Source organism: Hyaloscypha bicolor (genome assembly GCF_002865645.1).
Source record: "Hyaloscypha bicolor E unplaced genomic scaffold K444scaffold_118, whole genome shotgun sequence".
Classification (NCBI taxonomy): Eukaryota; Fungi; Ascomycota; class Leotiomycetes; order Helotiales; family Hyaloscyphaceae; genus Hyaloscypha; species Hyaloscypha bicolor.
This window is the reverse complement of record NW_020194620.1, coordinates 209417-221486: the sequence shown is the minus strand read 5'-3', so window position 1 is coordinate 221486 and position 12070 is coordinate 209417. Positions and strand designations below refer to the sequence as shown.

Here is a 12070-nt window from a genome sequence, read left to right as displayed (position 1 = left end):
ACTTGGACAAAGCCGTACTTGTTGCTAAAATCCTCCAATTGCGGCGCTGGAAAAGCCTCTCTAGCCAAACGGTGACTGCAAGCATCGTGCGGGAGTGAAGGACTTGTTTGTTCTACGTCATGATTGCCAAAAAAGAGGGTGTATGGTGGGGTGTCGCAACCAAGAATGGCGTGCTGTCCGTGAGCCGCTCACGTGACGTGTCGAGGAGCGACTTCAAGTTGCGGTCATTGGCGACGGATTTTGACGTTGAGATTTCCTTGTACAGGGGAGTGAAATTGAAGTTGATTGGGTTCTTTACGAAATATAGTGATGCGTGACTGGTGTGGACAATCCACGGTTGGTGAAGTCGAGGCTAGCGAGTGACTTGGAAGAGTTTAATTGTGGAATCGGCGGCCTTAGTTTCGATGACTCGCACAATGTGCATCTCTATTAACTCCTGAAGCAAAAGTCTAGCTTCGTCACTCCCGACAAAGCTTCAAAATATATTCGCTGTTTCTCTAAACCCTTCGCTTTGTTTCTTCATGCTTCACCCACCTCGGCAGATGCTTCGACATCTCATCGCGATTTCTGGCTCTTCCCCTTGCCGAAAAACAAACACCAGCAAGTGTTCCATATGGCGATCTGTCTGCCTCTTTCCTTGGATTCCCGTTCTATCCGTCAGCTTTTCGATTCCAGCTTTCCTCTGCGGTCTTTTATATCGTTGTCCCAATCCGCTCCGGCGTTACTATTCTTTCCATTGACCTCGGATAAGTCGAACTCGCTGTCGTCACCACCGGCCTCTTTGCCTCCCTCTCTGCCTTCTCCCTCACCACATACCTTGCGTCATGCCAGCTTAAAACCCAAACTGTCGAAGTCGTCACCATAAATATAAGCTTCACCCAAAGTATCACCAGCAATCCCGTGCCTCCATACGTCTCCACCCCTAACCCATCTATCACTTCCTTCACAAGCGCCTCAACAGCAATATGTATTCCCGTTTCCAACCCCGTAACGAAACCGAAACACCCCGTCGCGATGAATGTCAGCGAAGCAATGATCACAGTGAACCACCGCTTCCGAAAGAACTCAATAAAGAGGTTAAACGGCGTAAACACGATCAAGACACCGGTACAAACTATCCCAATAATTTGGAGAACGATGGCGGCTTCGATTACCGTACTAAGCGCGCCTCCTCCTTTCCCTAACTTATTCGGAATATTGATTGCTGAAAAATCGAGAACTGTGTTTCCTAGCTGGAGTGTGGAGTTTGTTTGATTGGCGAGCTTCAAGTTGTCTAGTTTTGTCAGGAAAATTGCTTTCGAAAGCCAAGATTGGAGACTCACTTAGTGGTGTACACGACGTAGTGTTCCTGCTGGCTCCGGGGATTGAATAACTCGGTACGTAGTGCCCCGAACACAGCTCCGTCAAGTAAACTGCGTACCACTGCTTTACTCCCAGAGCAGAGACAACATCTCCTACAAGCGTATTCGCTACGCTTGCTACTTCTTCTGCTGACGAAGTTGCAACGTTGCCTAACACGTCTGTGATAAATGATTCTAGGTCTCCAAGCACTCCGCTTCCACTGGTCAATCCGCCAGAGGAGGGCGATCCAGCTGATGGTGTAGGCTGAGGTGTCAAGTCCGAACCCACTGAGTTAAAGAATGAAGAGATTGCTGAGATGGAGGGGAGACTGAGTTGCCTTGCGTCGATAGCCGGCGTGGGGAGATTGGACTCGAGGGGTGGGACGGCACGAGCTGTGACAGATACTGCATTTTCCACCTTTATTGCGTTTTGAAGAATGGTTGAGGTATTCAACTATACCGAAAACTATCAGTGATAATATATATTAAAGATAGAGGATACAGAGAAACATACGACGACGACTTCGTAGTCCTGCAGCTGGCCCTTCTCGGCCCCCGAGAGAAGAGCAACGAGGGAAAGCGAGAATGCTATGGCCGCGGAGACGAAGGTGAGGATTGGAGGGAGCTTGTCATTGAAGAGGAGACAGGTGAACAGACGTGTTTTCTTCGCCGTGATCTTCTCAGAGTCTACCGTGGAGAGTAGGTGGGTGTTGTCAGCCATTAGGGGTAAGATGGTGCCGGTACTTTTCTCTTGTAATTATCCGACCTGTAATTCTTTTCAATGAAAAAAATAGTTATTCAGCAGTAGCAAAAGTTTTTCAATGAAAGTAGTGTTTGTTTCCTCGACAAGAATTTGTCCAAAGGAGGTCGACAATTTCGGGGAATTGTCGAAGAGAAGTACGAGGAGCCCATAAACATTACATATATATTCTTAGCGTCGCATATGCAGATCAAGCAAGACAACGCATGACGTTATTCTTGTTGACCCATGGTTGGCTGTGAAAGTCGCTTTCGACAAGGGATCCCCCGATAGATCTCTTCTCGCAAGCCAACTCAAAACACTCTTGACCCGCTTCGTAAATCGGTGCGAAGAAAATGGAGCGCTCAGACTAAATTCAATTTATTAGATAATAATGCAACGGTTTACAATTTTCATCTTGAAATTATATGAGCGTTTTGGTCAAAGAGGAGAAACTCGCATTAACACTCGAGCATGAAGACGAAGACGAAGGCAAAGGCGAACATGCAGTTCTAGCTGTTATAATCGAGTTCTTTTTTAATCCTAACATTTCTTTCAATTTGGGTTGAAAATGTATGCGCACTCTTCTTGAGGTCACTAGAGGCTTGCAAGTATTTGCATAATGTCTACTTTCTCTACGCACCTCAAAATAGCGCGATTCTCTCTACTTTCGCACATACTTTAAACTAGACTCTACGGTTCTATCACATTGAAATTACAGTTATGCATATAATTTGTCGCCTGTGTAATTTTGAAGGGCGAGGGTAGAGGGTGAGGACTCGCCTCCTTCGGAGACATGAAGAAAAGCAATGTCAACCTGCCTCCGCCGCTATTGAGGTCGAAATCAAGAAAAATAGCAACAATTCTGGGTCTTTTTTCTTGCTGATCCTGCCGCTCCGTGATTGCTGATAACAGAGATGGGACAATGAAGTTTCTTCACTATTACTCGGGAAGACAAATACTTGCAACCGAGGTCAACATTACAACCAACAGAGGCAGTACAGTACAGCTTTAATTAGTATTGTGTACCCATACGGATAGCCACCCATGAGGACGGAGTTCATGCAAAATTGTGTCAATTTCGAGGGTTGCTTCTTGGAAAAGGTTCTCTGGTTTGACATAACAAAGCAGGTGCAAACAAAAATTGGCTCTCCTTGTTGGCTGTTAAGATAAGCCCGTTTCTTTTTTGCAGGCCACCAAGCCGGAAGTGTTGAAATTTAGGAAACCTTACTCAGAATACTACGACAGTGACGATGAACAGCCATCCCCCATCACTCTATATTGTTCCCAGTCCAATGATATAACAAGTAGGCTGTAGGTCACAAAGTAATTGACCCACACACAGATTTTATCTACCCCCTCACCCGCATCTACCATCCACCATGTCTTGCACTCAGACCTTAGATAACACCCACATTTGCGGGCAGATTGAGGCGAATCCTTCCAGAGCCTCTCACACCGACATAGAAGCACGTGCCGGAATCGAATCGAACATAGATCTGGTTCAGGGAGGCCTCTGGCCCAAGATGTGCGGCAAGTGGTGCATCATCTTTATTCCACTTGTTATTCTCGGGGTAGTTGTCGGTGTCTGGGTCGCACTGGGAACCAGAACAACCCATCCCCAAGGCAACTAAGCTTGCCGGTACATGGAAACCGGGAAGTGAACGGTATCTAGTGCATTAAATAAAACTTCAGATTCGATGCTGGTACACTGGATCTTGGCGTTTAGGCACAAATTTGAAAGCCAGGGATATATTGATATCTTTAAAAACTAGGAATTCAGAGTCCGAACTCAATATCTACGCTTTCTTAAAGAAATAAAAAATGACTTAGGTAATGGAAAACTAATTCGCGACTGATTACAAAAGATCAAAAAAATTCCATCGTTGGGAAAGTAATAAACTTCAAATTAATCAAAAGTCCCGGTCGGTTGCCTAGTATTCACGTGGGAAAACAAACAATGATATTGTTCTTGATTAGCTTCCGCCATCGGGATCCGAGGTTGAAGTCAATAAACAAAATCACAAATCTTGTTTTCCTTATTCAGAAAGATATTGCGGGGATCCCTTGGTGGGTGGAAAATAGCCAGTTTTGGGGAGTGAATACTGTGCGGAATCCTACTGAGAACAGTGAGCTTGTGATATTGTTGAATATTTCATTGCATTGTACTGTGCATTATTTAGAACCCGGGGTATAGGTACAGGTCTCCTCTCTATAATTCGTTCCGCATCCAGACTTGCTCGGACCCAGCAACGTATTCGTCATCCATCACCCACCATGACCCACCTCCAAAGTCCCAAAGCGGAGGTTCCCTACACTCCCAGCACTCCTAGCCCCCTGAAAAAAAGCGCATTTTAGCCCCGAACTAATCCAGATTCGCAGTCTACCCTGGCAGACAGACGTCGAGAATCAAATCGGCCCACAGGCATCTCCAGCTCCGGATTATAAGAACTGGCGGGCGCGTGGACCGCGGTGGTTTAAATATTTCCTCTGGTTTCTAGTGATTGGCTCTATTATCACAATTGTCGTCATCTATGCCTTGCATGAGGGAAAATAGGGAGAATCAGCTACATCAAATCGTGTACCGTAGCAGGAACTCTGAATGTGTCGCAATATATTGAAAGTCTAATCCCAAATTAAGGAGTCTAACTAAACTCTTAAGATTTGTGCTTGTGAACGGCACTTTGAATTCTGTATGTAGAACAGAAATCCAATTTCAAACCATTCAATTGAACGCGTTTAACATAAAGAGTATAACTTATGGTGAGTGAGTGCTTGGTTGATACGAGACATCTGCAAAAGTCTCCAGCGAGTATCGGAGAGTGTATCACACTAGAAAACATCAGAGGCCGCCGAATGCCCCAAAACTTTCGGATGCACATACTATGCTGATAGTTTAGGCGAAAATGGAGCCTCTCGTGCTTCATACGCTTCTGCGCTCAAGAATCGGGCATGCTAGCCGTGGGAGTATCCTTAGACTACGAGCTGCACCTCTCCAATACTCAGTCCGACTTCCATGGAGCTCGCTATATCCCAGAATTGATGCTCTTGAGAAATGATACACTTTCAATCAGTTGCTCAAATGGAAGGAAGTGTCGTGATCATGGAGAGGGGAAAGTGAAGTGGAGCTTATCAGCAACCACACCGTTTTCTCAAGCCACGATTCGGCTTGGTCGGATGCGAACCTCATCCTCCAATGAGCAATACACACTATCGGAGACACCACACCTCTTCTTATCGAGACAAGAATTACTTTTCCGACTGTCGCATATCAATTCAATTGATAATATGACCTGGAAGGATATCCTTGAGTTGAAAAGCCAAGTGATCTTCTGCACGTCGACTCCAGATCATACAGAATACGTGCCGTCTCCGCTATCCATCGAAACCTTTCAAAATGCATCTCAAGACAGTAGCAAATGCTCTCACATTGACGAAAACTCACAGTCACCACGCGGAAGAACCTCCAAAAGCCCTCGAAGCCCACAAAATCGTCACGATAACAACGATCGAAGAGTTCGAGCAGATCCTCGACGACCATCACCACCGGCGCGTCGTAGTCTTCTGCGTAACAACGAACTACAAAGATCCAGATGTGAGTGAGGAGGGATGGTATCACCACTACGAGAGGCTGAACGATGTTCATTTCGTTCGCGTGGACCTGGACGTTTCGCCACCCCTGGAAGAAAGGTTGCAACCGAAGGTCAAACCCTGTTGGGTCACGTTTCACAAGGGCGAACAGACGGGATGGAGCTCGGGCGGGATGAAACGGTTTGTGCAGTTGCATTCGGAGAGAAAGGGCTCCGTTTAATTGATACCGGATGAATTCGTCGGAAAGATGAGGGAGGATGAGATGAAATTTGAACGTTTGGTGCCGCTGGCCGATGAGGAGATGATGGGAAGATCTTGGTTTGTGTGGGTGCGCCTTTCAATTCGATGTAGGACGCTGAGCAAAGATGGAGAAATAATGAATGGCAAGAGCATAAGGAGTAAAATTTGACCCTTAACCAGTTGATTTTGCGAATAACTTTCTGTCTCGTTAGGCGGAATGGGGTGGGCCATTGAGCAAGGGAATCAACAAGACACGTGATACGGAGATTGCAAGATGGAGAAAGCCCCAGCGAGGGATGAGAGGAATTGAAATAAAGGTAGAGTTGCTAACAAAAACAGAAGATGTTTCGATTTTCATTCAATGTACGCCAAGGCGGAAGAAGATCAGACATGGCAGACCAGGGAACGGATATCACGTGATACTTGAAACGAAGCTCGGTTTCCGGAAACGCTTTGCCCGGCTTAGGAAGCCGGCTGCAAGCCAATCAGTAGATCATCTCCAGATCCTGCAAAGATAATCAGCTTGCGGGGGACAAGATAAAGGCTGTTTCTGACCAAGCATCTGGTAATGAAGGGGCTCGCTAAGCGAGGCGTTTGCACAGCCCCCCATCGTGTCTCAGGTTGGCCTAATCACCGCTGTAGCGCCTTTTACCCCTTTCCCATTCGTCCACGAGTCTAAATCTGGCCTCCTGCATACCAAAGCCCGTCTCAACGTCAACTCACTTGAAGCTTCACCCACGTCCTGGCGTCCGGGACTCCACCTATTAAAGTTCCGTGAGGACATGAAGGATCAACAGATCCTCGTCTGCCGCTGGCAGCTCACGCTCGGACGAGTCTCAGGTGTTATTGCTGGGGGTTCTTATTGGCTAACTGCATCCGACTGCCGATGGTCAAACTTATCTGATTGTTTCCTTTCCGCCACAGGGTCTCAAAGTCGGGATAGGACAGCGCAAAGCAGCAGAGCTGGCCAACGGCTGGAATATTAGTGGTGGAACTGTGATCAAACTTCAGCGTCAACTTCTTCTGGCAAAGGCACACCCGCACTGTTACACCGTTCCACTTGTGTATCAAAGTTGGCGCTCCTCCAGCCCCGTCCTGGCTGAGACCTGCCTCCAGCGTTAGGATTTACCTTTCTCCGTGCCCCAAAGAGGAAAGGGGCCTTGCATTCTTCAATTTAGGCTGTCTGCTGAGTTTGAAGTATTCGTCTGATATCAAGCCACAGACCTGACACCTCCATAATATATATCTCAAGATTCCCCTCCATGTCCTTCTCGAAATTCTCTCAAACTACCTCTTCTCGCCCCTGCAAAAACTAATTGTTTCGATCTTCACTTCAAACTTAAAGCTGGACTTTTGCTAGACATTTTATTTTATCCACTATCCAAGATGCATTTCACCACGCTCTCCCTCATCTTTTCCGCCGTTCCTTTGGCGCTGGCTCAATACGGCGATTCCGGCAGCAGCACCACCACTTCCGCCGCCGCCGCCGCATCGCAGACATCCTCCTCGGGACCACTCCACGTTGTCAAAGTATCAAACGCCAATGGAGACCTGACATTCACCCCCAACGACATCCAAGCTGCCGTCGGCGACCAAGTCGAGTTCCACTTCTACGGCCCCAAGCACTCCGTCGCGCAATCCAGCTTTGCCAAGCCATGCGCCCCAGTGAACTCGAGCGCCTTCTTCAGCGGTCCCATCACCACCTCTGGCACTACTGCCAATACCGAGATCTTCACCTTAAACGTCACCTCCACCGCTGCGATCTGGTTCTACTGCAGCGTTGCTAGCCATTGCGCGAGCGGCATGTCAGGTGTTATCAATGCACCGTAAGTCCTCCACGTCCCGCAAGTCCATAGAACGAACAGGCGCTAATCCAGTCCTCGCAGATCTGATGGTTCGAAAACCCTCGCGATGTATCAGTCTAGTGCCAAGACCGCAACCAGCACCATCCCGAGCACCGTCCAGGGCCTTATCCAGGGAACACTCAGCTCAAGCACCACTTCATCAGCGACTTCTAGTGGCGCCAGCCCGTCCGCGACAAAGAGTGCTGGTGTTGAGGCGAGAGGAGGCGTAAAGTGGACTGTTGTTGCTATCACTGGTGTTGTGGCAGCTGCCTTCGGCTCCTTGATTGTTTGAGACAATACAAAGGGTGAAGACGATGGGGACTTGAGTACATACAGCATGTCATGATTGACGAATTGCACTGTATGATGGGGTGTACAAGGAGACGGTTTACAGGAGTTCTGGGGTTGTAGTTTATATCAAAATTGAAATCTTCTTCCAACCTTTTACAAATCGAGTCACTCGCAAATGTTAGCTTGCTTAAAAGCATGTCATGACTTCACCCTTCCCTAGTGAACTGAGAGATTCGCTCGTATGACATGATTTTGCCTCAGTTATTGCCTACTTTTTTATTATTTTCATTTTCAGCAATTTCTTCTTCTGCATTAGCTCGGTTAGCAAGGCTCCCAGCTTTTGTAGCTATTCAGTTGATCACATTCCACTCTTCGCGATCTTTTGCTCCTCACACGACGGGAGTGGAACCGACTCCCGCGGTATATGAGAGATCGGCCTGTTGTACTGTACATCTCATATTCTGGAGGCTTTTCGCTTGGCCGTCGATGATTGTGGATATATCACAGCCTGAAGCAAATGAATGTTCCCAACGCGATGCTGCCAAGGACGGGCCTAGCTACCGATGCCTTTCTACTTGCCGATTGTTGAGTTACGGCCACCTCAGTAGAGGTGGCCGCTGGCAATAAAGCAGCTGTGGAAGGTCTCGTGCGATCAATGGTAAAAGCGCTTCAAAACCCAGCACAAATGTAATTCGTAAGAGGCGAGATGTTGGGATATGTTTGGTAACCCGTTTAGGTAACGCATGTGAAAGTATTGTCCTCGGGACTGTCTATTGTTAGTGATTCCCTTTAGCAAGTTCTTTTAGATTTCTTACAGACATTCCATGTGAGAATGCCACTATTCTCAGGACCACCTGGCCCCACGCAACCTTCTTTAGCTCACCAACAGCGTCAGGATCAAGGCAGGCGCCATAGCTACCCGAACTAGTGAAGATTTCGTTTGAGCCGCAAAACAGGACCTCCGCTTGGAGAATTCGGCAAGGGGGGCACAGGGTGCCAAAAAATGATTCAAGATATATAAAATATTCATGAACATTTTGAATAGAATCTGAGTAGTAGGTAGATTTTGATGAATAGAATAGAGTAGTAGCCACTACTCTACTCTACTCTATTTATTTGACACTAATCCAGACTAGAAATAGCCCTCGAGGAACGGTGATGCTTTCTGAAAAGTGCATTGAAATTTCCGAAATCTTCTTCATTGGTCTAGAACGTCCGGGAAATCTGGGTTTTGTCTTCAATGCTTGTGCGATGCAGATGTCCTGTGATAATGCACTACCCATTGGACTCGGAACTGAAGTTTGCAGGCGTGAAGGCTTCGGCGTAAACCATATTAGGGTCTGATTCATCTTCAGCCGGGGTTTTAATACTTACAGGGGGCCTGAATTGCTCTTATACGGCAAAGAAGTCGAAACTGGATCCTCAAAAGGGGTTGGGCTGGAGGATGAATGGCAGCCTCACAGCCTTATGGCTGTGCAAAAAAAAAAAAAAACAATATAGGGAGCAAGAACGGTTGATCAATGACAGAACGTTCTGCCATAAGGCGGTGAGGCAAACATTAGCCGTCGCACACGTACACGCGGCATCCTGCTGCATGTTAGACTTGGCAGCCAAAGGCGGCTTATTATTGGGGCCGACAGTGGCGATTCAAATGTGCAAGTACGACTAAGGTTCAGCTGGTTTGGCTGTTCAGCTAAACAAGGGTTTTCGGGGGTAATAGGGGTTATTTGGATGTCTATAAGTAAAGGACTTAGATCACTGTAAAATGGATAGTCGTCTGGGGAGCCTTGCATGCGCCCTTTTGTTTTGCCATCTCAACACTTATAACCACTTAGGTAGACTTCATAAGCTCCCCAGCCTCTCAATTTGAAGCATCCTTTGTTCGTCCTGAATCTACGGCTCTATTATGGCGACTGAGCATCGAATCATCAAATTCCTTCATATTCCTCTTGTTCTTCTCTCCAACGCGGTCTCCGTTACCCTTCTCTTCTTGCTCAATCACAGGTTCACAGGGAAGCTCCCACGTCTTGTTGGCCCTCATCCCGACACTATCGCCATCATTGTCCAAGTCTCAGCTTCTCTTCTCGCTGCGTCCCAAGTCTACGTTCTCTGCACACTTGTCAACTTCGCTACCCGTCTCCAGGTATTTCGGAGATTCATATCAGCGAGCTCTCTGAAACTCCTCGCGGCACTATCCATACCACGAATCGATTGGGGCCTCGGATATCGTGGCATAGCTGTTGCAGCATTATTTACCGTCATCGGACATGTTTTTGGCGCAATTTGGGCGGGCGCATTGACACCATTGGCGGTCGATTCGATACGCAAGGATGGAACCGTACAGATACCAACCTACAACGGTCCCTATAAAATGAGCTGGTTGCTGCAGACGGGAGGCAAAATCTTCTTAAAAAACTGCAACGCTTACCACCTTACCTCGTCCATCTCCATCAGTCGGTGCCCAACGATTAATTTCATTACAACTTTAATGTCGACGGCCCTGGGTGCCACAAGTGCGCCAGGTGTTCCGAGAGTTTACCCCAAGATAGAAGTTCCTGCTTGGAGCTACAGCAATCGCTCATACGGAGCCGGCGCCTCACAAGGTCTCTTCTCTCCCACTAGTAATTCCAATGACTCGTATACGGCATACTCATATGAAGAACCCGGTTACTGGAGCCGAGTGGCCTGCCACTACAACGAAACCTCAAACTTGACGATCACCCGTCTGGATTCTCTTGAAAACGCTCCATTCGTACTTTGGCTGGTCGAGGGTTCACTGCCAAACACAGTCGCAAACAATATCTCCTCCTATACGTTGATGACAGACCGTACACCTTGGTGGAACGAAGCGCTCGGATGGTCGGCTGCTGCGGCAAACGGTCATAACATGCTCGCTATTGCTACTGTTGCTAGTGGTCATTGGTATACACATTGGAACAGGATGCAATGTTCAGTTGACTTTCAGCCGACACTTTTTAACGTCACCGTTAATCTCACTCAGTCAATGATCAGTGTCTCTCCAAGCGGTCCGCATGCGGACTTCGACCAGACCGGCTCGCTTCAGACAGCTGTCATGGCCAACCTTGATCTAATCTCCCGAATGAGTTCTAACATAGGCATATCAAGCTTGGGCGCCGCGCTCGTCGCGAATTCGGTCGCTATGAACGCCAGCCACCCTGGGATGACGGAAGACGAAATATATTTACGTGCAGGCGAGAACATGATCGCTGCTCTTGTCGACGATTTGTTGGTTGCCGAAGCAAGCAGACAAATGATAATCCACAATTCAAGCGTCGCTGCGCCTGTGTACAAGAAATTCGATGCCATCCGGTTGGGATCGCCAAGACTCATTTATATTTCCCTGGCAATCAATATCACACTTGCAATCATAGTTCTGGCCGAATCGTTTCGTACCAAAGCATGGCACCATCTCCCAGCGTTCAACATTACAAATTTGCAGAGCGTCATTACTGCTGCCCTGCTGTCGCCGTCCAGATGCCCAATCAATGACGACGAGTTCGAAGAAGATGTGAATGCTACTCTGGCGACAAGTGAAATGAATCGGATGACGTTCAAATGGACGTATGACAAAACTAGTACCGTCATGATGCTAGTCGACTTGTCGAGCGATGTACCCAGCGAAAGAACGAATGCGACCAGTATCCCCCTGGAGCATTTTTCATCCGAGAGCCTGGAAACATTGGTATAGTCGTTTGTTAAAAGCCTGATTAAAAGCCTGATTAAAAGCCTGATTTAGACTTGTCGGAAGCTGGGTTTTAGTTACGCGCGGTGGGCTGGTGTAGCAAAAAACGCACGTGATTGTGAAAAGGCGCAGTCACATGACCATGTGCAATATTTGACCGGCCGCCGGAGGCTTAGGGGCGGTTGGGGGGTCTCCCCTCAAGATCAAAGACTACTTTTGCCTTTTTCTACTTCCTCCTTTTTATAAGGGGGAGTTCCGGGGGTCTCCCCAAGATTAAACACTTCTCTTATCTTCTTCTATTTCCTCCTTTCCTTTGAGGGGG

The 12070-nt window shown here is 47.6% G+C and overlaps 4 protein-coding genes across 4 annotated transcripts; 3 read left to right on the top strand and 1 right to left on the bottom strand.

The window, feature by feature from the left end:
- Positions 1–692: 692 nt before the first annotated feature.
- Positions 693–2061, bottom strand: K444DRAFT_536424 (uncharacterized protein; the record flags this gene model as incomplete). Its single annotated transcript, XM_024875376.1, has 4 exons — positions 693–1294; positions 1323–1550; positions 1731–1794; positions 1855–2061. The coding sequence occupies 4 exons, from the start codon at positions 2059–2061 to the stop codon at positions 693–695; spliced, it is 1101 nt and encodes a 366-aa protein (XP_024733057.1).
- A 3203-nt stretch (positions 2062–5264) lies between these two features.
- K444DRAFT_615950 (uncharacterized protein) lies at positions 5265–6126 on the top strand. The gene has a single exon (XM_024880828.1). It carries the CDS (start codon positions 5477–5479, stop codon positions 5888–5890), a length of 414 nt encoding a protein of 137 aa, XP_024733056.1. The 5' UTR covers positions 5265–5476; the 3' UTR covers positions 5891–6126.
- Positions 6127–7296: 1170 nt separating this feature from the next.
- K444DRAFT_632582 (uncharacterized protein) lies at positions 7297–8046 on the top strand (the record flags this gene model as incomplete). Its single annotated transcript, XM_024883493.1, has 2 exons — positions 7297–7736; positions 7797–8046. 2 exons carry the CDS (start codon positions 7297–7299, stop codon positions 8044–8046), a joined length of 690 nt encoding a protein of 229 aa, XP_024733055.1.
- Positions 8047–9951: 1905 nt separating this feature from the next.
- On the top strand, positions 9952–11754 carry K444DRAFT_536111 (uncharacterized protein; the record flags this gene model as incomplete). Its single annotated transcript, XM_024875351.1, has 1 exon — positions 9952–11754. One exon carries the CDS (start codon positions 9952–9954, stop codon positions 11752–11754), a length of 1803 nt encoding a protein of 600 aa, XP_024733054.1.
- Positions 11755–12070: the final 316 nt, after the last annotated feature.

Bases quoted from the DNA above. Each gene is read 5' to 3' on its own strand.
- K444DRAFT_615950 (XM_024880828.1), top strand. From the start codon at position 5,477: ATGCATCTCAAGACAGTAGCAAATGCTCTCACATTGACGAAAACTCAC.